This window comes from Lithobates pipiens, unplaced genomic scaffold, assembly GCF_037356315.1.
Source record: "Lithobates pipiens isolate NorthernLeopardFrog02 unplaced genomic scaffold, aLitPip1_a1.2 Scaffold_1, whole genome shotgun sequence".
Lineage (NCBI taxonomy): Eukaryota > Metazoa > Chordata > Amphibia > Anura > Ranidae > Lithobates > Lithobates pipiens.
The window spans coordinates 20,119,606-20,147,029 of record NW_027507685.1 but is presented as its reverse complement, the minus strand read 5'-3'; the positions used below and the strand labels follow the sequence as shown (position 1 = coordinate 20,147,029).

Below are 27,424 nucleotides of genomic sequence, written 5' to 3'. Positions count from 1 at the left end.
AAAATGGCCGCCTTGCCCGTCATTGCTTAGCCGCGCTGTGCATGCTGGTCCAGGAAAGTGACCCTGAGCCTGAAGGCGGACTGTTATACAGACAGGTTATTGAAGACTCCGGTGTAGTGTGCCAACATGTGGTACGAGATCCTGCCAGGCTTTGCCATCATGACTGCCTGCTTGATGATCCCTGGTTTCTCCACCGTATTATTTCATCGATTGGAATTCGGCAAGGTGAGCCGGGGACATTTAACACTGCAGGCCCAGGACCTCTCCATGATACCGTCTGATTGTCCTCTCACTGGCCTCACATAGCTGCCAACATCATCAGGCATGGCCTGGTTCTGCTGAATTGTATGTGTGATCTCTGGTATTTCCCAGTACTGACCCAGCATACTATGGGATCATCACCATTCCTGGGGAGAGAGATCCTCTGATAGAGAACAAGACTAGGGGGACAGTACTGACCCAGCACACTATAGGAGAAGACCATTCCTAGGGAGAGAGGTCCTCTGATAGAGACCAAGACTAGGGGGACAGTACTGACCCAGCACACTATAGAAGACCATTCCTAGGGAGAGAGGACCTCTGATGGAGAACAAGACTAGGGGGGCAGTACTGACCCAGCACACTATAGGAAGAAGACCATTCCTAGGGAGAGAGGTCCTCTGATGGAGACCAAGACTAGGGGGGCAGTACTGACCCAGCACACTATAGGAGAAGACCATTCCTAGGGAGAGAGGTCCTCTGATAGAGACCAAGACTAGGGGGACAGTACTGACCCAGCACACTATAGAAGACCATTCCTAGGGAGAGAGGACCTCTGATGGAGAACAAGACTAGGGGGGCAGTACTGACCCAGCACACTATAGGAAGAAGACCATTCCTAGGGAGAGAGGTCCTCTGATGGAGACCAAGACTAGGGGGGCAGTACTGACCCAGCACACTATAGGAAGAAGACCATTCATGGGGAGAGAGGTCCTCTGATAGAGACCAAGACTAGGGGGGCAGTACTGACCCAGCACACTATAGGAAGAAGACCATTCATAGGGAGAGAGGTCCTCTGATAGAGACCAAGACTAGGGGGACAGTACTGACCCAGCACACTATAGGAAGAAGACCATTCATGGGGAGAGAGGTCCTCTGATAGAGACCAAGACTAGGGGGACAGTACTGACCCAGCACACTATAGGAAGAAGACCATTCCTAGGGAGAGAGGTCCTCTGATAGAGACCAAGACTAGGGGGACAGTACTGACCCAGCACACTATAGGAAGAAGACCATTCATGGGGAGAGAGGTCCTCTGATAGAGACCAAGACTAGGGGGACAGTACTGACCCAGCACACTATAGGAAGAAGACCATTCCTAGGGAGAGAGGTCCTCTGATAGAGACCAAGACTAGGGGGGCAGTACTCACCCAGCACACTATAGGAAGAAGACCATTCCTAGGGAGAGAGGTCCTCTGATAGAGACCAAGACTAGGGGGACAGTACTGACCCAGCACACTATAGGAAGAAGACCATTCATAGGGAGAGAGGTCCTCTGATAGAGACCAAGACTAGGGGGACAGTACTGACCCAGCACACTATAGGAAGAAGACCATTCATAGGGAGAGAGGTCCTCTGATAGAGACCAAGACTAGGGGGACAGTACTGGCCCAGCACACTATAGAAGACCATTCATGGGGAGAGAGGTCCTCTGATGGAGACCAAGACTAGGGGGGCAGTACTGGCCCAGCACACTATAGGAAGAAGACCATTCCTAGGGAGAGAGGTCCTCTGATAGAGACCAAGACTAGGGGGGCAGTACTGGCCCAGCACACTATTGGAAGAAGACAGGTCCTCTGATAGAGAACAAGATTAGGGGTACTTGCCAGAACTACGGAGGAAATGATTTTGGGTGCTTATTATTCCAGATGATTGCAAACTGGGGGTGTATCAGTAGTGTGATCCCCAGTAAGAGGAAAGAGTTCCATTATATAGAGATGTCATTACTGGGTCACTATGCTTCTCTATGCAATGCAGACAGATCATGGCTGGTGGGAGGGGCTGTACATAGCCCCCTAAAAACATCACAGCACCCACCCTCCATACTCATCTCAAGAACAGGAAGGGGAATTGTTTAGCTGTCTTATGCAGGCCATACATGGTCGAATTTCAAACAAATTTTCTTTTCAAAATCGGAAAGTTCGCTTTTTTTTTTTTTTTTTTTTTTTCATCCGATGATGCCACCATTGGTTTTCGAAATTCGGCCAACCAAGCCTTCAATTTCACCTCATGTTGCTACACAAAATAATTTTTGTGGCCAGGAATCTTCTTTTCTCTCCGTCAATTTTCTTTTCTTATTCCATTTCTCGCACGATTCTCCCATCATTGATTAGAAAGTCATTTGTTTTTTCAAAGATTTCCAACATGTCCGATTCCTCAAATTTGATTTCTGCACAAAAATCAGCTATTGCTGCTGCCCACTGCGACATGTGTACGAAAATTCTTAGATACGATTTTCGAAAGAAAATTCTTTCGAAATTCGAACTGTGTACGGCCGGCATTAGATTGTGTGCAGATTTATTGCCCTCAATGCTTCTGGTCATTCCGGCCAGCGCTGAAATTGCTTAACCACCTCGCGCCCGCCCTATAGCCGAATGACGGCCGTAGAGCAGGCGCTTTCGTCCGGGAGGCCGTCCCTGGACGTCCTGTTGTTTACCTCCGCAATGTGCGCCGCCGCGGGCGCGCATCGGGGAAGTTCTGTGTTTGCCATGTCCCCCGGGGACAGGCAAACACAGATCGCTGTAAACGGCCAATCACAGCGGCCGTTTACAGCACGATCGGCGTGTCCAATGGGAGCTGATCTCATATGTAAACATATGAGATCATCTCTCAGCGCCGCTCTCCCTCCTCACACAGAGTGTGAGAGGGGAGAGATGAACGGCTGCAGCGGCCGTCAGTGTAAAAAAAAAAAGTAAACAAAAGTGCCATCCTGCCCCAGTGCCACCCACCCCAGTGCTACCTGCCCCCAGTGCCACCTGTTAGTGCCATCTGTCCCCAGTGCCATCTGTCATCAGTGCCATCTGTCAGTGCCACATAGTGCCATCTGTCATCAGTGCCACGTATCAGTGCCATTTGTCATCAGTGTCACCTGTCAGTGTCACGTGCCATCTGTTGTCAGTATCACGTGTCATCAATGCCACTTATCAGTGCCATTTGTCCCCAGTGCCATCTGTCATCAGTGCCATGTATCAGTGCCATCTGTCATCAGTGCCACATAGTGCCATCTGTCATCAGTGCCACGTATCAGTGCCATTTGTCATCAGTGTCACCTGTCAGTGTCACGTGCCATCTGTTGTCAGTATCGCGTGTCATCAATGCCACTTATCAGTGCCATCTGTCATCAGTGTCACGCGTCATCGGTACCACGTATTAGTGCCATCTGTCATCGGTGGCACGTGTCATCATTGCCACGTATCAGTGCCATCTGTCATCAGTGTCACGTGTCATTGTCCTGGTGCTCCAGGGCCTTCAAAAGTGTAATAAGTAGTTAACAAGTTAGATGTGTAATTTATGCTCCTAGAACACGTGATGGCGCTCCCTGCATGTTGGGCCTCTCTATGTGGCCAGGCTGTGAAAAAGTCCCACACATGTGGTATTGTAATACTCAGGAGGAGTAGCAGAATTTTTTTGGGGGTGTCATTTGTGGTATACACATGCCACGTGAGAGAAATAACCTATTACAATGACAATTTTGTGGAAAAAAAAAAAAAAAATGAAAAATCTTAATTTTGCAAAGAATTGTGGGGAAAAAATTACAACATCAAAAAGCTCACTATGCCTCTTACTAAATACCTTGGAATGTCTACTTTCCAAAAAGGGGTAATTTGGGGGATATTTGTACTTTCCTGGCTTGTTCGGGTCACAAGAAGCGAGATAGGCCACCATTACATCAGGTGTGATCAATTTTGTGCGATTCGCACCACAGCTTGTGGACTCTCTAACTTTCACAAAGACCAAATAATATCCACTAATTTGGGTTATTTTTACCAGAGATATGTAGCAGTATAAATTGTAGCCAAAATTTATGAAGAAAAATTAATAATTGCATAATTCTGTCACAGAAACAAAGAAATATGCGTTTTTTTTTTTCCAAATTTTCGGTCTTTTTTCATTTATAGCGCAAAAATAAAAACCCCAGAGGTGATCAAATGCCACCAAAAGAAAGCTCTATTTGTGGGAAAAAAAGGACAAAAAATTCATTTGGGTACAGTGTTACATGACTGAGTAATTGTCATTCAAAGTGTGAGAGCACCGAAAGCTGAAAATTGGTCTGGGCAGGAAGGGTGTTTAAGTGCCCAGTAAGCAAGTGGTTAATGCAGGTCTCCTGAGGCTGTAAAAATCCCAGAGTGTCTACTATGCTAAAAACTGACCGCTGCTTATAATTTAACAAAAAAAAAAAATTCAGTTTAACCACTTGACCAGATGATACGGGACTGAATTACTTTAAGACCCCTTTCACACAGAGGGCATTTTGCAGGCGCTATAGCGTTAGAAATAGCGCCTGCAATCAGCCCTTAAACTGCTGCTCCATTGTCTCCAGTGTGAAAGCCCTACCAGGGATCAAAGCCACTTGGTCGGTAGATATTATGTTGGGAAGCAAGGGCATGATACGGTTTGCCGATATCTTGGCATATAGCTTGATATCTACGTTGAGAAGAGAGATGGGGTGATAGTTGGGGTTCAGCGTGGTGTGTGTGCTTCTAAGATCCGTATTAGATCGGGTGGACAATGAAAGGTTGTTGAAGGTTTTGAGGAATTGTGGTATTAATATATCAGAAAAGGATTTATAATAGGCAGCCGAAAGTCCGTCCGGTCCTGGGCTTTTGCCCGCTTTTAATTGTTTAATGGCAATAGTGGCTTCTTCCTTTTAAAGAGGAAGTAAACCCTGATGAGTTTACTTCCTCTTTCATTCCCTGCAAAGGTAAAGCATAATGGACTACTATGCATCGCATAGTAACCCATTATGTGTCACTTACCTGACACAGGAGCCAGCAAAGTCACCGCTGTCCCCTGTAGTCCGGCGCATCCATCTTCTTGGTGGGGGTCGGCCCTGTCATTAGGCAAAGCCGTGATGATGTCACTCCCGCGCGTGCGCACGGGAGCCGACACGTGTGGCAGCTCCGTCGTTGAGAATGCCGCCCTCAGTGCGTCTGCGTGCCGCTGCACCGTAGACAGCGGTGCCTGTATTCGGGCAAATATCTCCTAAACCGTTTAGGTTTAGGAGATATTTCTTGGACCTACAGGTAAGCCTTAATCTAGGCTTACCTGTAGGTCAAAGTGGTTTGTAAGGTCTTACAACCACTTTAAGGGAGCGTCTAAGTTGGTCCTATCTTTGGTGTCTAGAGGGGGTGGGGAGTATTTGGAGAGAAAGTCCTTTATTTGGTCCTGTCTGTCTTGTGTAATGTTAGTGGGCAGCGTGTGGTAAGTTTTATATGAATGAAAGTAGGTCACAAATTGTTGCGCTATAGTGTCAGAGTCAATTATGGATTCCCCAGTGGGCATTAGAATTTTATGTATAGTGTGCATCGCTTTCTTTCTTTGAAGGGCTCTCGCTAATAGCTTACCGGCCTTATTGACAAATTCATAGAAATTTTTTTTTATTGCAACGCAAATTTTCGTTTTTAGCTTTTTCTGGAGCTCTTCCAATAGGTCTCCTCTGGCTTTGGTGAGATCGGTGAGACGTCAGCTAGAGTGCGCTTATGAACCCGTTCCAGAGATTGAATGCGTGCATAAAGTGTTTCCAGATGTGCCTTCTTAATTCTGTTTCTCTTTGCCGCCAGGGATATAAGTAGTCCCCGCACAACGCATTTCATGCGCTGCCCATACGGACGTATGAGGTGTCTCTGCAGTGGCATTTTCTGTAAAGTAATGTGAAAGGCACTCTGCAACGGATGTTTTGTTTAACGCATCCAGCAGCAAGGAATCATCTAACCGGAAAATGGCAGACCTGGGGTGACCCCGCGAGAGCGTAAGTGTTATTGTTATCGGGTTATGATCTGACAGGAGCAGAGGCTCAATCGTGCCTCATTCGAGGCATTGTATGTCGGCTTGCGTAATCAAGAAGTGGTCAATTCTGCAATATTTACTGTGTGGGGGAGAGAAGAAGGTAGTCTTTCCCAGTCAGGTGTAGTGTGCTCCGTGTGTCATGTAAGGTCAGCGTTTTGTAATTGTGATTTTTATGTCCCTTTAGTGCTCTGTATTTCAGGCATGATGAGCCATTGGAGGTATCGAGAGAGGGTGACAAAGGTACATTAAAATCTCCACCCAGGATAAGAACCCCTACTTGGAAGGCTATGAGTTGTGCCATGGTATCTCGAAAAAAGGTCACTTGTGAGTTTGGGGCATAAATATGGTGATTTTATAGATATGACCTTTAATGAATATGTATCTACCCTGTGGGTCTCTTTGAACATCCGTGATTGTAATGGGGCAGGTTTTCGATATTAATATAGAGACCCCTTTGTATAAGCTATTTGAGCTTTAGCTTTGTGTAGAGCATATAGCAACTGAGATTTCTTTTCTGGTGTGTTAAGGCCTCGGATATTAAGCGAATAAATCTTCGTGGTAGTTGTCAAACGTGCTATGAGAAGGGCCCGTGTCCGTCATGGTATGAGGGGGTGGGAAGAGGGAGGAGGTAGTCAAGAGGGTGGTGGTGGAGGAGAATGGTGGGGGTAGAGGCTAGGGTTTTTCCCATAAAGCTTCACCGAAATGAGAAAGTTGTATCTATGAGGGGTGAGGTGTATACCACTTTCTCCGGTGGTATGGTAATCTATGTGGTGCCGAGTGGGCAAGGCGATCCCACACACCGGGACGATATGTGATCTCCTTACAGCACCCTCACGTGGGGGTTTGCGAGCACTAAACTCGATGTAGGACTTGTCTAGAAATACTGAGTGGGTGGCAGTGCAGCTACCTAGGACATACAAGACGGGCTAAGATTTACTGAGGTATAGTCTCTCTGCAGAAAGGAAGGGGGATAGTCTGAGAGATAGGGCCGGCGTGGTCCAGCAACCTGCTATTGGGGAGGGTATTTTTGATTGTTTAGGAACCGATTCGGTATCACTACTTTTGTATTGCATACCGAGCCAATTCCTGGGCAAACTATGTTAACCTGTGGTCCATAAGGTGCCCATTTAAAGCCTGTGGACTGGGAGTTTTCAAACCGGCTGTATATAAATTGTCCAACAGAAGTTAAAGCAAACCTTAACTGTAGAAAATGAAATGCATAAAAACCATTTAGCATACATATTGAACCTAACCAAACAATACTGGTATTCCAACGTCCATTCTGTTGAACATATCTACCTTACCCTTCTGAGATTTGACTCAGTGGGCATAGCAAAGTGGTATATAGGTATTGAATAGTCAAGAACACCCATTCGTACATAGTTAACAAGGACAAACATTGTTGGGGAATCATTTCCGGTCGCAGTGTGACTGGACTCTGATCATTTTAATCTGGCAGTAAAGGGAGAAACGGAAATTAGGTACTTCAAGACTGGTATATAGCTGTGGCATAGGTAGCAGGCATTTACCATCATGCTGTTGCAGTGCCAAAGCGCTTTAGTGGTCTCTCCTGGCTCTCCGCGATCATGGAGAGTCTGACGGGCTGAAGTCTCTCTGAGCATTGTCGGCTTGGCGATGTCCCATGAGCCCTGAGGGAGATCTCCTCCTGCGTTAGCCAGTGTCATGGGTATCCATCATTTCCAGCTGGTGTTTGGCTGGTCTTTATGCCAGGGGCGAAAGTTGGCATACCAGTTTGGAACCTCAATCGTGGGGATGTCTAAAGTTGGGCAAATCTTCTGGCACTTTAAGGTGTGCGGTGAGGCAGAATGGGAACTTCCATTTGTAAACGATACCTCTGGACCTTAACGTGTCCAGGAGAGATCTCTGCGATGCTGCAGCGTAATGCCAGAGAGGTCCTGGAATATTTGAATGGGAGCAGTTTCATATGATAATTGTTTGGTTCTGGCACGCTTCAGTATTTCTTCTTTGAGTCGGTAATTCATCTAAGCAGCAGACTATGTCCCTCGGGGGGGGGGGGGTCAGTGTCTCTTCCTTTGGGTCTTAGGGCGCAATGAATTCTCTCTATGATTGTATGCGGTGGTCTATCCCGTACATTGTTAAAGATGGTCGTGACTGCTATTGGCATTTGCTCACCCTCAATAGATTCAAGGAGGCCTCTGACTCTCAGGTTGTGACGTCTCCCCCTGTTGTCCAATTCTTCCATGTGCCGTTGCATATCCCTAAGTTGTAAAGTTTGTCCATCAATTTTCCTGGTAGTCTTACGGAGAGCTGTTTTGTGCTGTTCAGTCACTTTCTCCACTGTCTGTACGCTATCGGATAGGGCTCTGATGTCTAAACGCAGCTCCGCAATGGCCGCCAACAGGGTGTCTTTTATGTCTGAGGTGATTGTACGCAAGTCCTGCATGCTTATCTGCGGTGATGATGTCGCAACAGACGTCTGGTGCCCGCTGGGTCTATTATCATGTGGAGCCACATTAGGAGAGGTCTCTGACAGGATGATAGTTGTCTGTGGGAGAGAGTGCACTACTGTTGCCTGTGAGGGGCCATGGTGGGACGACGCCATATTCCCCCTCTGCATTCTGAACACCTCTGTGATGTTTTGGCTCGGTCCGCCATTATTTTCGCGTGGGGAGCGGGAGCACGATGTCGAAGAGGTCCTGGAAGCTGTTCCCAACTTTTGTGGTAGAGTTGGGGCGAATGTACCTCAAAATTTCAGTTGTATTTGTCCTGAGGTGCCGGCGCTCACCAATTATGCATCCGCCATCAAGCTCAGCCAGGCCATGCCCCTTCGGTTATTGCATATTTTTATGTTGCACAATGTTTGCACAGCAACTTTTCGAATTCTTTTGGAGAAAAATTACAATCCTAATGAGTTTTAATGTGCAAAACACAACAAAAATACCCAATTATTTGGAAAACTATAAAAGATGTTACACCGAGTAAATACAATGCATCCGGAAAGTATTCACAGCGCTTCACTTTCCACATTTTGTTATGTTACAGCCTTATTCCAAAATGGATTAAATTCATTATTTTACTCAAAATTCTACAAACCATACCCCATAATGACAAAATGAAAGAAGTTTGTTTAAAATCTTTGCAAATTTTATATATATATATATATATATATATATATATATATATATATATATATATATATATATATATATATATATATATATATATATATATATATATATATATATATATATATATATATATATGATTATCCTTCAGATGATTTTACAACTTGATTGGAGTCCACCTGTGGTAAATCCAGTTGATCAGACATGATTTGGAAAGGCGCACACACCTGTCTATATAAGGTCCCATAGTTAACATTGCATGTCAGAGCGCAAACCAAGTGATGAAGTCCAAGAAATTGTCTGTAGACCTCCGAGACAGGATTGTATCTAGGATCTGGAGAAGGGTACAGAAACATTTCTGAAGCATTGAAGGTCCCAATGAGCTCAGTGACCTCCATCATCCATAAATGGAAGACGTTTGTTACCACCAGGACTCTTCCTAGAGTGGGGGAGAAGGACCTTAGTCAGGGAGGTGACCAAGAACCCGATGGGCACTCTGACAGAGCTCCAGCATTTCTCTGGGGAGAGGAGAACCAATCAGGCCTATATGGTTGAGTGGCCAGATGGAAACCACTCCTCAGTAAAAGGCACATGACAGCCCGCCTGAAGTTTGCAAAAGGGCACCTGAAGGACTCTGACCATGAGAAACAAAATTCTCTTGATGAAACAAAGATTGCACTCTTTGGCCAGAATGACAAGTGTCATGTCTGGAGAAAACCAGGCACCGCTCATCACCTGGCCAATACCATCCCTACATTGAAGCAAGGTGGTGGCAGCATCATGCTTTGGGGATGTTTTTCAGCAGTAGGAACTGGGAGACTAGTCAGGATTGAGGGAAAGATGAATGCAGCAATGTACAGAGACGTCCTTGTTTAAAAAAAAAAAAAAAACCTGCTCCAGAGTGCTCTGGAGCTCAGACTGGAGCGTAGGTTCATCTTCCAACGGGACAACGACCCTAAGCACACAGCCAAGATGACAAGAGTGGCTATGGGACAACTCTGAATGTCCTTGAGTGGCCCAGTCTTGAACCCGATTAGAATATCTCTGGAGAGATCTAAAAACTGCTGTGCACAGACGCTCCCCATTCAACCTGATAGTTTCAGAGGTCCTGCAAAGAAGAATGGGAGAAACTGCCCAAAAAATAGGTGTGCCAAGCTTGTAGCATCGTTTTCAAAAAGAATCGAGGCTGTAATTTGGTGCCAAAGGTGCTTCCACCAAGTATTGAGCAAAGGCCGTGAATACGTGTGTGTGTGTGTGTGTGTGTGGTGTGTTTTTTTTTTTTCTTTTTTTTATTTTTTTTTTATTTGCAAACTTCCAACGAACTTCTTTCACCTTGTCGTTATGGGGTATTGTTTATAGCATTTTGAGGAAAATAATACATTTAATCCATTTTGGAATAAGCCTGTAACATAATAAAATGTGGAAAATGAAGTGCTGTGAAAACTTTCTGGATGCACTGTAGATCCCTAACATGTCATACTTTAAAATTGTGTACGCCCCTGGAACGGTGCCAACTACGGTACCTAAAAATCTCCATACGTGACGTTTTTAAAAGCCTTTACAGGTTACAACTTTAGAGTTGCACAGGAGGTCTGGTGCAAAAATGAGCGCTCGCACTACTATTCATGAGGATACTTTACATTTGTGGTGCAAACACCTACGTGTGCGTGAGCACAGATGACGGGGGCGTTTAAAAAAAAAGAAATGTGTGTGTGTGTGTGTGTGTGTATATATGTATACATATCCGGTCCTGCGACGTGGCTCCCACACAAAATTGACGTCCTTTTTTTTTCCCCCGATAAATAGAGCTTTCTTTTGGTGATATTTGATCACCCCTGCGGTTTTTATTTTTTGCGCTATAAACAAAAATAGAGCGACAATTTTGAAAAAAACGCATTATTTTTCACTTTTTGTTATAATAAATATCCCCCAAAAATGTATATAAAAAAAAAAAATAAATTTCCCTCAGTTTAGGCCGATACGTATTTTTTTTTCTACATATTTTTGGTAAAAAAAAAAGCAATAAGCGATTATTGATTGGTTTGCGCAAAAGTTATAGCGTTTACAAAATAGGGATAATTTTATAGCATTTTTATTCATTTTTATTTTTTTATTTTTTGTGACTGCGACATTGTGGGGGACCCATCGGACATTTTTGGGACCATTGTCATTTTATACAGTAATCACTGCTATATAAATGCAGTGATTCCTGTGTAAATGGCAGTGAATGGGGTTAACCAGTGGGTGGCAGTGTAGGGGTTAAGTGTTCCTAGGGGTGTGTTACTAACTGTGGGGGGGTTGGGCTTTCATTTAGTGAACACTGATCTCTGCTCCAATCACATGGAGCAGAGATCAGCATCACTAGATGCTAGGCAGAATGGAGAAATGCTGTTTACACGGCATTTCCTCCATTCAGCCGTCCCGTGAGACGATCGCGGGTATGCCCGCGGCGATCGAGTCCTGCGACCGGACTCGCAGGGGTCCCGACCAGCGCGGGAGCGCTCCGCCGGCGGCGCTTTTCGATGGCAGGGCGCCATTGAAGATTGGACGTACATGTACGCCAATATGCCTGCCCGTGCCGTTCTGTCGACGTACATCGTCGTGCGCTGGTCGGGAAGTGGTTAAAAAAAAAAAAAAAGTTTTAATCCCTTTTTATTGCTGTCGCAAGCAATGTAAACATCCCTAATGACAGCAATAATCGGGTACTCTTTATGGAGAAATCTGGGCTCTATAAGAAATATGGGCAAACTGATTGTATCCAAGTTGATCCAGCAACAATCACTGTGTGTTCTCCTGGCCAGCACTGCTCCCTGTGAGCCCCCCCCCCACTGAGGGAATACAATGGCTTTGCGAGAGGGGTTCCCCCATCAATGCTGACTGCTGATGGAATATAGCGATTTAATTATTTATTATTATTATTATTATTATTATTATTATTATTATTATTATTATTATTATTCTTGTGCAGGAGAAGAGAGTTGCTCGGTATCCATACCAGTGGTACCTTATGGAGAGGGACAGGCGAGTTTCTGGGCAACAACAATGGTTCACATCAAAGGTGAGTAATCCTTGCTGTATGCAGCACAACCTAAAACTTTAAGCTCTGTATATTACAAGTTAAAATAAAATTCAAGGCATGGGGGAAAAAAAACATACTTAAAGGAGTTGTAAAGGCTGAAGGTTTTTTATCTTAATGCATTTAAAGTGGTTGTAAACCCTTACAAACCACTTTTGACCTACAGGTAAACCTAGATTAAGGCCATCAGGGTTTACTTCCTCTTTAAGAAAAAAAGACTTCTGTGTGCAGCAGTCTCCTGGGGGAACATCGCTGGATCAAAATTGTGCTGTTAAAAGGATAAGTTCACTTTTCGGAACCCACACCCATAGTCCAGGTGTAACTAACATGTTACGAACGGACCAGCATCCTATTTTCCAGACGGCCTTTCCATCCGATTGCCCCTCATAGGAGAGTAAGATTGTATTTTCTTTGTCCATTCTGCATAGCGGAGCAGACATGGACCTGTCATCCGCCGCTAAGCGGAGCTGAGTTAGCAGATTCCGCTTAGCGGAGGCACCCATGCAATAGCTGCCTTTCGGTGTTCAAATGCCACAGCAACCACTTTATTGCTCCATATAAAAATGAGGTTGAGTTACTAAAACTGGAGAGTGCAAACTCTGGTGCAGCTTTGCATAGGCACCAATCGGTTTCCATGCTTGCTTAAAGCGGAGTTCCAGGCAATGAATCAACTTCCCTCCTGCCCCCCCATCACCCCCCCCCCCCCGGTTCTTGAACACTTCCTGTAATCTACTTTGCCTGCAGTTTAAATACCCATTTATTTATTTTAAGGTTTTAATCCTCTGCTTCTGCATTGCCTCACTGCGGCGAGGTATGATATGTCTGCCCCCCCCCCCCCATTGGCTCCTAGGATATGAGTGTCCTCAATCCCAGGAGATAATGGGCATCCACCGCTTGTAGCATTGCTGGGCTTTGTATGATATGCATGAGATGGCCAGCAGTGTCGCACCCTGTAGGAGATACTTGTGGGCTTCAGATGCCCACATTGAAGATGGGAGCACACTGGGTGGGGACAGCAAGGTAACGTGTAGGTGTGTGGTTGGAAAAAAAAAAAAATGTACAAAATCTACACAAATGCTAGAACTCCGCTTTAATTGAACAAGCTGAAATTAGAAGTTCATTGGCTACCATGCACAGCTGCATCAGATTTTGCACTCTCCAGTTTTAGTAACTCAATCCCAATGTGTTGTTAATGAATTCAATAAATTAAGTGCATAAATGCAACTAGTTCTGATGTGAAAATGGAAAACTATAAGGCTCGGTTCACATATATGCAAATTTTGAACCGCATCCAATTTGCATGACATGAACCTGCAGCCTTCTCTATGGAGCCAGTTCACATATCTGCAGGCTGGCTTGGTTCCTTATTTTTTTTTATTTTTTTAACAAGAGTGCTGTGCATTTTTCAGTCTGGTTCAAGTAAAAAAATTGCACTTGAATTGCATTTGAACCGGCAAACAAAACTTCACCGGACTCCTTTTTAAAAACCACACTGAACCGCGGTCCGGACAGTCTAAAATAAAACGTGCGCTGTGAAGTGTATCCTTTTTGCATCACCTCCACCAATCCAGTGCTCATGGTCACCACCACACCAATCAGCTTGGCATAGCAGGTCTAGTATAGCTTTATGCTGCCCATAGATGGAGGAATGGCTCTCCGCTTGTTCTGCTCATGAACACACGAACAAACACAAACAAACAAACACAAACAAACACACACACTAACTATGAACGACTCTGGTAAATTAGAAGCAATTGACATATAGCGTGAATGGCTCACAGGTATATAAGCGAAAGATGGTCTCGCATGAAAGAAGGAGAATCCACAAAGTGTAGCATTTTAAACGTAATTTATTTTAAAAAAAACTGGTTAAAATACTAACATACAAGGAATATATAACCACAGCATCAAAGAACAAGCCACCACCACCTGTGTGAGTTAATATACTGACATCACTGCAATGCTTCGCTCACCTACATCTTCTATACTATTGTACTCCTGACACATAATCCAACAAAAGCAAACCTTTTGTATGAAGGCTGGTCCCAGTAGGTGTTTACCAGTATTACTAGCTTGCTATTCCTAAATTGCCTATGACCAGGAGCCCTCTGAATATTTTTTTTCAAATAGATTTTTAGAGAGCCATGACTCAGGCATGTCCTCTTAGTAACGCGGTGCAGTTGACATTGAGAGACGTTTGCATGACATCATGTTAAGTAATTGGTTGGTGTTTACGTTGTGATTTCTTTTGTAAACCAAGACATTGGAGACTGAATTTGCTGGCCTCCAACAGAGCTATAACCCCAATTTAAAAAAAATTGGGACACCACATAAAAACAGAATGCAATATTTTCACAAACCATATTTTATTCACAATAGAAAACAGAGCAAATGTTTAACCTGAAAAAATTTACAATTTTAACTACTTAAGGACCGCCTCCTGCACATATACGTCAGCAGAATGGTACGGCTGGGCACAAGCACGTACCGGTACATTGCTCTTTAAGTGGCCAGGCGCGGGTCGGGAGTGCGTCGCCAGTGGCGCGCTCCCGACCTGGTCCTGAGCTCCGTGGCCGCGGGACCAGTGGACCCGATCGCCGCTGGTGTCCTGCGATCGGGTCACAGAGCTGAAGGATAAGGAGAGGACTGTGTAAACGAACCTCTCCCCGTGCTTCCTACTGTGGCTGTCACCAATTGTCTGTTCCCTGTTATAGGGAAAGACGATCAGTGATGTCACATGCCAGGCCACGCCCCCCTACAATAAAAAACCCGCATAACGTCACACATAACCCCTCCTCGCCCCCTAGTGGTTATCTCCTTCACTGACAGTGTCATTTACACAGGAATCGGTGCATTTAAATAGCACTGATTGCTGTATAAATGACAATGGTCCCAAAAATGTGTCAAAAATGTCAGATGTGTCCGCCATAATGTAGCAGTCACAATAAAAATCGCTGATCGCCGCCATTACTAGTAAAAAAATATATATATATATATATATGTATGTATGTGTGTATGTATATATGCTATAAAATTATCCCTTATTTTGTTAAAAAATAACTTTTGCGCAAACCAATAATTGCTAATTGCGATTTTATAAAATATGTAGACGAATACATATCGGCCTAAACTGAGGGGGAAAAAAAGTTGTTTTTTTGGGGGGATATTTATGGTAGTAAAAAATATTAAATGTTCTTTTCAAAATTTTCGCTCTATTTTTGTTTATAGCGCAAAAAATAAAAACCGCAGAGGGGATCAAATACCACCAAAAGAAAGCTCTATTTGTGGGGAAAAAAGACGCCAATTTGGTTTGGGAGCCACGCCGCACAACCACACAATTGTCAGTTAAAGCGACACAATGCCGAATCGCAAAAAGGGGCCTGGTTCTTTGGCTGGAAATTGGTCCGGGGCTTAAGTGGTTAAGAAAAAAATAATTTTTGAAATTGATGGCAAAACATCTCTTAAAAAGCTGGCATAGTAGGTGGTACTAACAAGGAAGAGCTGGAAGAACATTTTGCAACGAATTTGTTAATTGGCAACTGGTCCGTAATATGATTGGGTATAAAAAAAAAAGGGCATCTTAGTGAGTCAGTGTCTCAGAAGTTTTTGGCAATCATGGGCGCCACGTCCTCCAAACTAAAGAGGAGAGGGACCTTCCAGCTTGTTAGTGATCAGTTCAAAGGCCAGCATCTCTGATGGTAGGGGGTACATTTTATGTGTATGAAATGGGCAGTGTGCACATCTGGAAAGGCACCATTAATGCTGAAAGATATATCCAGGTTTTAGAGCCACATATGCTCCCAACCAGATGACTATTTTCTTTCAGGGAAGACCTTGCATAATATAGCAATTTCAGTAGGGCAGTGCTAAACCACATACTGCATCTATTACAAGAGCATGGCTTTGTATTAGAAGAGTCTGGGTCTTTAACTGATCTGCCTGCAGTCCGGACCTTTCGCCAATTGAAAATATTTATCTTGAAATGCAAAATATGTCAAAAGACCCAGAACTGTTGAGCAGCTAGAATCCTATAGGGCAGTGATATGCAATTAGTGGACCTCCAGCTGTTGCAAAACTACAAGTCCCATCATGCCTCTGCCTTTGGGCATCATGCTTGTGGCTGTCAGTCTTGCTATGCCTTATGGGACTTGTAGTTCTTCAACAGCTGGAGGTTCGCTAACTGCATATCCCTGCTATAGGGCAAAATGGGACCACATTCCTCTCCCAAAACACCAAACTGGTCTCCTCAGTTCCCAGATATTTACAATGTGTGTTGTTAAAAGAAGAGAGGATGCCACACTGTGGTAAACAGGCCTCTGTCCCAACTTTTTTGATTTGTTGCTGTCATCAGTTTCAAATTTACCTTTATTTGTGTTCTTTAAAATGGTAATTTTATTTTTTCTCATTTTAAACACTTGTTTTCTATTGTGAATAAAATGGAGGTTTATGAGATTTGCAAATCCTTGCATTCTGTTTTTTTTTTTTTTTTTTTTTTTTTTTTTATGTAGATTTTACACAGCATTCCTTTTTTTGGAATTGGGGTTGTATATAGTAGAACATCTCATCGACCTTGTGTCCGGACAGGACTTGCTGCACAGGGTTGCAAGGTACACTTGTGTATTCCTGTGTAGCTGAACACAGCCCTCTATTCTGTAGAACACCTGTGCATCTAAGTGTGAATGGGTGTACACTGTAGTCTGTCCATGTGAATGAAGCCTAAAGCTGAATTCCAGGTATGATCGTATTGCATAGTTACATTGGAGTGTATGCACATCTCCTATCTGAAGGGCCTTTGGGGAAGCTGACAATTGCTGCCATAGTTATCCCTACTTTAGCGATAGCCGTGATCTTCAGGGTCTTGTGATAAGCTGCTTTTCCTCTGCACGCTGAACATGGGTCTCTTGCTCGTCACTGCTGGCATTCACAGAACACCTTTGTATTTTTTTTATTATAAATAAAAGCCATTTTCTGATTTGAATGAGGTGCAGCCCCTGCTCTACACCTCATTACATTAGAAAATGTCTTATATTGATTAATCACTTCGTATCTGGGCCAATTCTGACGCTTCGCTTCTACATGTAAAAATCTACTTTTTTTTTTTTTTTTTTTTTTTGGCTAGAGAATTACTTAGAACCCACAAACATAATAACTAATAAAAAATATAAATATATATATACTATTTAATATAGTGCATGTGGAAAGTATTCACAGCACTTGACTTTTTCCACATTTTGTTATGTCACAGCCTTATTCCAAAATAGATTTAATTTTATTATTTTCCTTTAATATTCTACAAACAATAATACAAGCCATAATGACTAATGTAAAAAAAAAAAATTTTTTTTTTTTGTTAGCCGAGGCCCTATAGAATAAAATGATGGGTGTTGCAATTTTTGTATGTCACGCGGTACTTGCGGAGTGGTTTTTCAAAGGCAATTTTTTTGGGGAAAAAAAAAAATACACTTTAAGGAATTAAAATAAAGCAAAACACAATATTTACCACAATTTTTTTGTATCCTGTGAATTTTACGCCGCGTAAACAGATATCTAACAACATCACGCTTTAAAATTGCATCTGCCTATGGAATGGCAGTATATGTATATATATATATATATATATATATATATATATATATATATATATAATATAATTAATTATATTTTGCTCTGCTCTGGCATTCGTGACAATGTCTCATGTGTGGTGCAATCACCATTTACATATGCATGTGGGAGTAACATATATGTGTTTGAATTTGTGTGTAAGCCCGGGGGACGGGGGTGATTTAAAAAAAAAAAAATAATAATAATAATTTTTTTTTTTTTTTTTTTTTTTTTTTTTTCTGGATTAACTTAATTGCTATCACAAGCAATGAACAGCATTCCTTGTGACAGCATGGGCTGTGACCAGTCCTCTTTATGAAGAGATCTGGGATCTATTGGACCCCAAATCTCTCCTCTGTCTTCCAATTCAGCTGATCAGACAGATTAGTCTACTCGGCTGCTTTCCTGGCCGCTAACGGCCAAGTAAACAAAAAGGCGGAACCGGAAGTGAGACCTACTTGTCGCTCCCGGTTTTTGGGGTCAGAGAGAGAGACCCAACGTCTGTTCCTCCCTCCTTTTCTGTGCAGCCATCTCCGCTGAGTCCGGAAAAGAGGGGGCTAAAAAATGTAATACTGGGTAGATGCAGGCAACATCCCGGTATAACTATTTCAACCCAGGGACCTTCACGGATGTCCCATAGGTGGGAGGTAGTTAAAATAATGTTCAGTGAATAGGCGTAGAGAGAGAGTGACCCTCTGTGGTCATTGTGCAGTGGGGAAGCCATTGTGCCAAGCTGGACCAATGTAACTATGCAGGAAAGATCATACCTGGAATTCTGCTTTTAAACTGTAGAAAAATAAATTGAGTGACATTAAGACAATCTGCATCTGGTGTTAACACTTGTCTTTCTCTTTTTTTTTTTTTTTTTTTTTTTTCTTTTAGGGTTTGGAAAATATTGACTAGATGCGAACCACTGACAGATCTTCTATCTCACTGGCAACTGTTAAATATAAATGTTATTGACCAACATTAAACTGATGTACAGAGATGTATTGTGATCTAAGATATCATTTATGCAGTTTTTCACTGGATCGTTTTCTTGAGGTTCTAGAAATAAAAGTAATCTTAGCAGCTGAAGGCTTAATGTGAAATATTAACGTAGGACAGATACATTTAGTCTGAGCTACTAGTTCTGCAATGACAGGATTTTTTTTATTCTGCACACAAGTGTAAATGCCGTACACACGGTACGAAAATCAGAAGTAAAACATCGTTTGAACAATCTGCCGATTTTTGGATCGTTGGTATGGTGCTTTCCACAGCCGATTTTGCTTTTTCATCAAGACAAAAAAAGCTGGATGTGCAGACTATAACATTTTTGTAGTATGTGAACTTCACATCCGATTTTTGTTTTAAATCATAAGCGCAAGACTACACATGCTCGGAAGAATACATCCAAAACTATTCAACACATTACGTCACTTTTAAAGTTGTAATCTGTCGTACAAGAACTTTTTGTATGGTGAATAACCTCTTCACTTTTGACATGAGACTAGGATGCAACAAAAAACGGGCGTTCACTCGTCATAAAATCCGATCATGTGTACGAGGCTTTAGTGAAATTAAAGATGCACCTCAAAGTACTAGCTGTAGACTAAATGATCTGATCAAAATGAAAAATAAATACCGCGCTAAACCTAAATCTACACTAGTACAACTAAAAATCGCTGCAGCTCAGTTTTACAAGATACACATAATAAGATAACAAAAAAAAAAGCAGCGCACATACATAAATCCTGTAAATAAAATTAAATATAAACACCTATGAGTGATTAATTGATTGCAATAGTAGTGAAAAAAAGTTGATCTACCCCTCTAATAAATCAAACATACCATCATTTATAAAAAGAATTATAAATAACAAGTGTTAATAATGAAATTTGAAAAAAAAAGTCCAATAAATGAAAAATAGTCCAGTGAAAACTTAATACCTAAATTTCATAAGAATTCATGGAAAAATAAAAAATATTAGATTAATAGTAGCAATAAAAATGAAATGTAAAAAATATATATTAGTAGTAATAATAAAAAAATTGGTGATAATATGAGTGTATTAATCTTCTGTGCAACCAAAACACACCAAGGATCGTGACCACCACCACACAAAATATGCGCTTACCAAAAGGCAAGCGATTTCATGCCCATAGTCAATTTCCACAGCACCTCCTCAAACCATGATCACAGTAGGCTCCCTTATTGAATGAAACAGACCAGGACCGTCAACAGCAGCACGTGAAGCAGAAAGGCAGTACTCAGCAGTGGCGGCTGGTGAAGTTTTAGAATAGGGGGGGCGCAAGACCCCGCCCCTCCACGTTTGGCCCATTCCACTTCTCAAGCCTCACCCCCTGGTAGACTATACCAGGCTGCACATTACACACCGGGCTCTGCACATCATATACCAGGCTGCACATTATACACAAGGCTCTGCACATCATATACCAGGCTGCACATTATACACAGGGCTCTGCAGATCATATACCAGGCTGCACATTATACACAGGGCTCTGCACATCATATACCAGGCTACACATTATACACAGGGGTCTGCACATCATATACCAGGCTGCACATTATACACGGGGCTCTGCGCATCATATACCAGGCTGCACGTTATACACCGGGCTCTGCACATCATATACCAGGCTGCACATTATACACGGGGCTCTGCACATCATATACCAGGCTGCACGTTATACACTGGGCTCTGCACATCATATACCAGGCTGCATATTATACACAGGGCTCTGCACATCATATACCAGGCTGCACATTATACACCGGGCTCTACTAAAGAAACCTGTAAATCGCACATATCTGCAACCTGTAAATCATACATATCTGCATACGCAATCGACTGTGCCACAGAGCTTTTTTGGGGCAAATGAAACGCCTCATCTGCAATCTTGTGATTGCATAGAAGTGGCGCTTCCAATATTGCACTGCATCCGGGACACAGTGCACATAATGACCTTTTTTTTTTAAAAAAATTCTTAAAGGGACATGTTTAAATAAAAAAAGTTTTTTTTTTTTGACTGCCGGGGGGGAGGTAATCATTGGCTTTTACTTAGGTGCCTGGCTGATTTCCTTTTGGAAGGAGATCCGCCAGTCAATCAGTCATCCCTGTTCTTGAAACTGCAATATTACATTCTGCATTCTTCTGCAGCATTCAACATCAATAAACCCTGGGTGGCCTGCAGTCTATCCTTCAATCTCCACATGTCTTACAAAAAAAAAATCATATTCAATTTAGCAGATACATTCATCCATAGGAAATAATTGTGTTCAATTAGTGGCAGCTATGTGCTTTACAAAAAGTTGTTGCCAGAGCATGGTTTATAGTTAATCGGTAAATGTGTTTAGAAATCTGTTCATGGTGCTGCAACCTGTAATATTAAAGTGCGACCCTTGGGAGTGGGGGGGGGTTGCTGCCATTCTGACCGTCTAAATTAATTAAGGGGATGGCTTGCCGTTCCGACCACTGAAAGTTGATAGTTGATTAGCGGGGGGGGGGGGCGTTCTGACCACCGAAAAGTTGCTAACCGGGGGGGTGGGGGTCGGCTTACCTGCTGTGCTGAGCAGCCGAGTGGACTTGGGCTGCACATCTGAGCAGCCGAGTGGAAACGTCACTTCCGGAAGCCCTGCTCATGTCCTAAATGGCACTTGCCCGGCCAGTCCATTGCGCCAGAAGCTGTGGCGCGATCGACCGCGCCACAGAGCGAATATTTTTGCAGCAAATGAAGCGCCTCGTCTGCAATCTCGTGGCGCTTCCAATATTGCTCGGCGCCGGGATACAGTGCAAATAAGGACCTTTATCCGTATAACAAATTTAATAAAAGTAAAGAAATACACTTACATAGAAAGCAGTAAAAACACCCATAAAGGTCCCCAGGAGTAAGTCTTTTTACGATGAAACGTATGTCGGGTGGCTGACGTCATTGTGATACAGCGTAGGTTGGATGGGCGATTGCATGCCGACCGGCTTTTTCTATGGCCGTTTTTACTGCTTTCTATGTAAGTGTATTTCTTTACTTTTATTACATTTGTTATACGGAATTATGCCATGGTGAGTCTTCTTTCCATTTCCCTGGAATCCTGAGTATTGCCTTTCTGCTTCACTTGCTGCTGTTGACGGCCCCGGCCTGTTTCATTCAATAAGGGAGCCTACTGTGATCATGGTCTGGGGATGTGCTGTGGAGATTGACTATGGGCATGAAATCACTTGCTTTTCGGTAAGCGCATATTTTGTGTGGTGGTCGTCACGATCCTTGGTGTGTTTTGGTTGCACGGAAGATTGAACACTTTTTTTATTTTTACATTACTATTACACTCATATTATCGCCAATTTTTTATTATTATCACTAATATATATTTTTTACATTTCATTTTTATTGCTACTATTAATCTAATATTTTTTATTTTTACATGAATTCTTATAAAATTTAGATATTTATTAAGTTTTCACTGGACTATTTTTCATTTATTGGACTTTTTTTTATCACTTCACTGGGATTTTTCGAATTTCATTATTAACACTTGTTATTTATAATTCTTTTTATAAATGATGGTATGTTTGATTTATAAGAGGGGTAGATCAACTTTTTTCACTACTATTGCAATCAATTAATCACTTTATAGGTGTTTTAGATTTAATTTTATTTACAGGATTTATGTATGTGTGCAGATTTTTTCTTTTGTTATCTAAATGATATGATCCAAGAAAACAAGATTTCTCCTGTAAGGGCTAGTTCACACCAGATGCAGTTCCGTTTTTTTCTGCACAAATACAGTCAGTTTCTGCACTGGAAACAACTGCATGGTGTGAACTAGAGCCATTGGAATACATGGAAAACACTGTGCATGCATTTTTAGTGCAGAAAAAAAGTGCACGGAACTGCATCTGGTGTGAACTGGCCCTAAAATCACACTTTTTTCCATTGGGTCCCCATCTAATTAGCCATACACACGTGGAAGATTTCAGAAAACTTTGATCACGTGTGTGCCTACCCTTTTAGCATATCCTGGTATTGCAAAAACAGGTTTGTTTTCATGTGGTGTTCATAACATTGACAGTGTCCTAAGTTTGGAGGAATTATTTTTGATACTGGAGGGATAAGTTCGACCACGGCACAAAAATGAATCCTATTATAAACTATTGTGCCCGTTCCCACCTCTGCATTGAACTTCAATGCGACTTGGAAGAAGGTGCAGGTACTTCTTTTGTTGCGACATTTATGGCCCTGTAGACTTCAATGAGAATCCCATCAAAAGTACATAAAATCCAGAGACATAAGTGGGAAGTGGAACCTAGTGTTGGTGGTTTTATACACATTTGTAAACAAATTAGTTAATAATACAGGCGTTGATTGTGAGGAAATGACATATATGAGGGTGTGCCTAAACCATCCATTTCATTTTTGTATCCAGTCTGACAGACCTCTTGAATTACATAGTCACTTGTAGATCTAAACCTTGTGCTGGCCATACACTATATGAAAAATCGGCCAACCCCATTTTCGAAAAAACAAACATTTGGCCATGAGCGCAAACGATAGTGCCATCTAGTGATGTCCAGTTCATGAACGAATCGTTCTTTTGAATCGATTCTTTTCAGTGAACTGGGTGAATCGATTCATCTAAGGCCACATGCACACGAGACGCTGTTAAACGCGTGTTCAGATGCAGTTGGACACTTTTTTTCAACTGCCCCTGAACTCATTCAATGTTATCCTATGTGTCCATGCACACAGTCTCCTTTTTTGCCGTTTTTATGCAGTTGTGTTTAACCTCGTTTTTCCAGAAGCAAAAAAATCGGTTCAGATGCAAAAATTTCCACGTTTCAGACGCTAAACGCGGCACCCGCGTTTAGCCGCATTTGCGTTTTTAAAGGAACCCAATTTTTTGGACCTGAAAAACTCAGAAATCTGATCCGAGAATGACATTTTGCGACCCGAATTTGGGGGCCCATATCTTGGGGCCACTTATTACCAGGAACCCCAAATTCGGTATGCAGACACTGTGGAACTAGCACTACAAAATATCCAAATTTGAGGTTCCTATCACCAAGTGACCCCGAGATAGGGGGCCCCAAAGTTGGGTCGCAAAATGTCATGCACTTTTCTGCATCAGAGAATGACCTTTTGTGACCCGACTTTGGGGGCCCATATCTTGGGGCCACTTATTGCCAAGAACCCCACACAGTACATCGAGATAAAGAATCATACGAGTTACTGAGTTAAAGAATCATACGAGTTGTTAGAACACAGTACACTCAAAGAATCACGAGTCCCCACCAGTAGAACAATACACTAAATCAATGATCAGGTTGCAGCAGTGATAAGGTGGTACAGACAGCCTGAGGCCCTTTCACACTTGTGCGACTTGTCCTGCGACTTGGGACTGCAAAGTTGCATGACAAGTCCGTACCCCATGATTTCCAATGAGAACCATTCATATCTGTGTCACAGCGACTTCAAAGTAGTCCCTGCACTACTTTGGTCCCACTTTGATGTGACTTGAGGTCCATAGACCTCCAGAATACACAAGCATTTTAAGTCGCATCAAAATTGCGGTAGAATCGTGCAACTTTCAGGCTGTGTTAGCCTGAAAAGCCTGAAAGTCGCACGATTCTGCTGCAATTTTTTGCCACTAATTTGCAGCGACTTGAAGCAATGCCTATGTATTCTGGAGGTCTATGGAGGGACTACTTTGAAGTCGCTGTGACTTGAAGTCGCACAGATATGAATGGTTCTCATTGGAAATCATCGGGTACGACATGTCATGCAACGTTGCAGTCCCAAGTCGTAGGACAAGTTGCACAAGTGGAAACGGAGCCTAAATGAAAAGCAGGCTTTTGTGCATGTGAACTGCATTCTGATGGGCCTAGGTTTCAAATTTGTGGAAACCTAGGCTCAGGGCCTGTTCACATTGCTGCGTGGTGCAAAATCGCATGTGATGTCCTTTTAATGCGATTTCAGCCATACAGATAGTATGGCTGAAATCGTATCGCATTCGGACTAAACTCGCACAGCACCTTTTTTGGTCCACACCAGAATCAGATTGCATGGGTGTTTACACCTATGCAATCCGATTTATGTCCGAACTGACAGTTCACAGTGCGACATGTGAGCTGAAATGGGGGTGTTGTTAACATTGTATGACACTCCCCAGCAGTTCGCATATGTCAGTGTGAACTGGCGTGCGATGCGGGAACCCGCAGTGGAGTCGCAGGGTTCCCGCATTGCACAAGTGTGAACACAGCCTAACACAGCTGTTTGTGTATCACCGAAATTCATGACGCCGGCTAATCTGACAAATTGTAGTCTGACAACAATAGGCTTGTGCTCTGCGCCAATGAACTAAATAAAAGTAAACGTCCCCAGGAGGACCTGCCAACCTTCTGTGTGAATCAGTCCTCTGATTCTAATCATTTAATATGGTTGAATCAGAGCTTCGGTTCACTTGCTTGTCAGGAGACTCAACAAGTGAACCGAAGAATCGATTCATTGAATCGATTCATTTTAGTGAGTAGTTCCCATCACTAGTGCCATCATGTAATCACGATAAATTGTTTGGTGGACATAAATGAATGCATATTTTGTTTGTTTTAATTTACATATACCTAGTGCAGACAGTTGGGGCGGGAAACATATTAAAGCGGGGTTCCACCCTAAAGTGGAACTTCCGCTCATCAGAACCCTCCCCCCTCCGGTGTCACATTTGGCACCTTTCAGGGGGGTGTTCCGGGCATAGACTCCCACGAGAGTCTATGGCGTTTCCTGTCCCCCCCATGTGTGTCCCAGCAGACAGCGCGGACCATTCCTAGTGCGCTGCACAGTAGGGAACCGGGAAGTGAAGCCGCAACGCTTAACTCCCTGATTCCCTCAACTAGAATGGTGGCGGCAGCAGCTGAGACCCGAGCGATCGATGGGTCTCGGCTGCCGACATCGCTGGACCCTGGGACAGGTGAGTGTCCATTTATTAAAAGTCAGCAGCTGTAGTATTTATAGCTGCTGGATTTTAATATTTTTTTTTTTGTAGGTGGAATCCCTCTTTAACCTTTCAATTTATTGTTCCTTCGGCAGAAAATTTCCAAACTCATCCTTCGTTTTTTCAGCTCAAAAACGTCCCAACGATTATCGATTTTTGTGCCCATTAACTGCCCGAAAAACAAATGAACTGTCTAAATGACCAAATTTCGGACGATTTTTCGTAGTGTATAGCCAGCATTACCATGAGTTTAATACTCAGATCACTTACTTTAGAGCAGGGGTAAGCAACCTTAAAGAGGTGGAGATCTACCTGAACAATATAGGAGAAGTCGAAGATCACCAGGCACAGTGTCACCTCCTCTACCCCGATTTAAACATCTTAATTGCCATACTACAGTGTCGCAACTTATTGCCCCCTCACCACTTGTCAAACACACTCAGATCGCTTTTCAGAGGAGAAGCAGTGCCTGCTGCACTTGTGAATGAGTCCTTTCCTTTGGCAGCGGCACCCTAAAGGCTCATTCACACAAAGTTAGGGGGAGTGGTAAAACCCTGCAGCTTGAGTCACAGATTTACCGCCCCCAATCCCTACCCCCTTTAGCTGCTGAATCAGCAGCCAAAGGGTATACACATGAAGCAGCAGAAATTAAACCCCCTGTTTCTTTTGGTGGGTGCTACCGTCTGTCAAACGCGACCTATTCAAATAAATTAGTCCACTCTGCCAGCGCCCCCACAACTGCATGCTCCTGCGGTGTTCATGGGGTTAAAGCAGGTCGTGAGGAAGCAACACAGTGCTACCTGCATTAACCCCTTGTTTTCTGTATTGCATTTGGGTCATGCTTGGCAGGTGCTACACCCACCAACCATGACAGGACGCATAACTCCGGCTGCGATGTGTTCACCCCTGGCCACTGCATTTAAAGGGGGTACAGTTGGGTAAGGGGTACTCCACATTTCCTTTAGTTAGTACATTTTTCGTACAATAAAAATCATGAGTGCAAGACTACGCATGTTCAGAAACGAAAGAATACATACAAAACGATTCAACACATGGGGGGTTATTTACTAAAGGAAAATGTACTTTGCACTACAAGTGCGCTTGGAAGTGCAGTCGCTGTAGATCCGAGAGGGACATGCAAGGAAAATAAAAATCAGCATTTTAGCTTGCACATGTTTGGATGATAAAATCAGCAGAGCTTCCCCTCATTTCAGATCTACCCCTCAGGTTTACAGCGAATGCACTTCCAAGTGTACTTTCAGTGCACTTGTAGTGCAAAGCGGATTTGCCTTCCGTAAATAACCCCCATTAAGTCACTTGTATAGTTGTATTCTGTCATACGAGACATGACACTTTTGACATGAGAGTAGCATGCAACAAAAAACAGACGTTTGATTGTCTGGAAATCTGTGGAGTTTTACCACCCCATAAACAACAAATGTAAATGAACCCTAATGCCACGCACACACGACCGGACTTTTCGGCGGACTGGAATCCGTCCGACAAATCGACCGCGTGTGGGCTCCAGCGGACCTAGAAACGTAATGTACTTGAACACACTTACATTAATGCATAGTAACAGTTTACTAAATAGTGAATTGGCCCAAAG

At 43.0% G+C, this 27,424-nt stretch overlaps 1 protein-coding gene across 1 annotated transcript; it reads left to right on the top strand.

The window, feature by feature from the left end:
• On the top strand, positions 1-18,817 carry NDUFA1 (NADH:ubiquinone oxidoreductase subunit A1). The gene is made up of 3 exons (XM_077482528.1): positions 1-225; positions 12,121-12,210; positions 18,712-18,817. Exons 1-3 carry the CDS (start codon positions 127-129, stop codon positions 18,730-18,732), a joined length of 210 nt encoding a protein of 69 aa, XP_077338654.1. The 5' UTR covers positions 1-126; the 3' UTR covers positions 18,733-18,817.
• The last annotated feature ends 8,607 nt before the right edge of the window (positions 18,818-27,424 follow it).

Coding starts and splice junctions, on each gene's coding strand:
- NDUFA1 (XM_077482528.1), top strand. CDS start 127: ATGTGGTACGAGATCCTGCCAGGCTTTGCCATCATGACTGCCTGCTTG. Junction 226..12,120: donor ATCGATTGGAATTCGGCAAG/GTGAGCCGGGGA, acceptor ATTCTTGTGCAG/GAGAAGAGAGTTGCTCGGTA. Junction 12,211..18,711: donor AACAATGGTTCACATCAAAG/GTGAGTAATCCT, acceptor TTTTTCTTTTAG/GGTTTGGAAAATATTGACTA.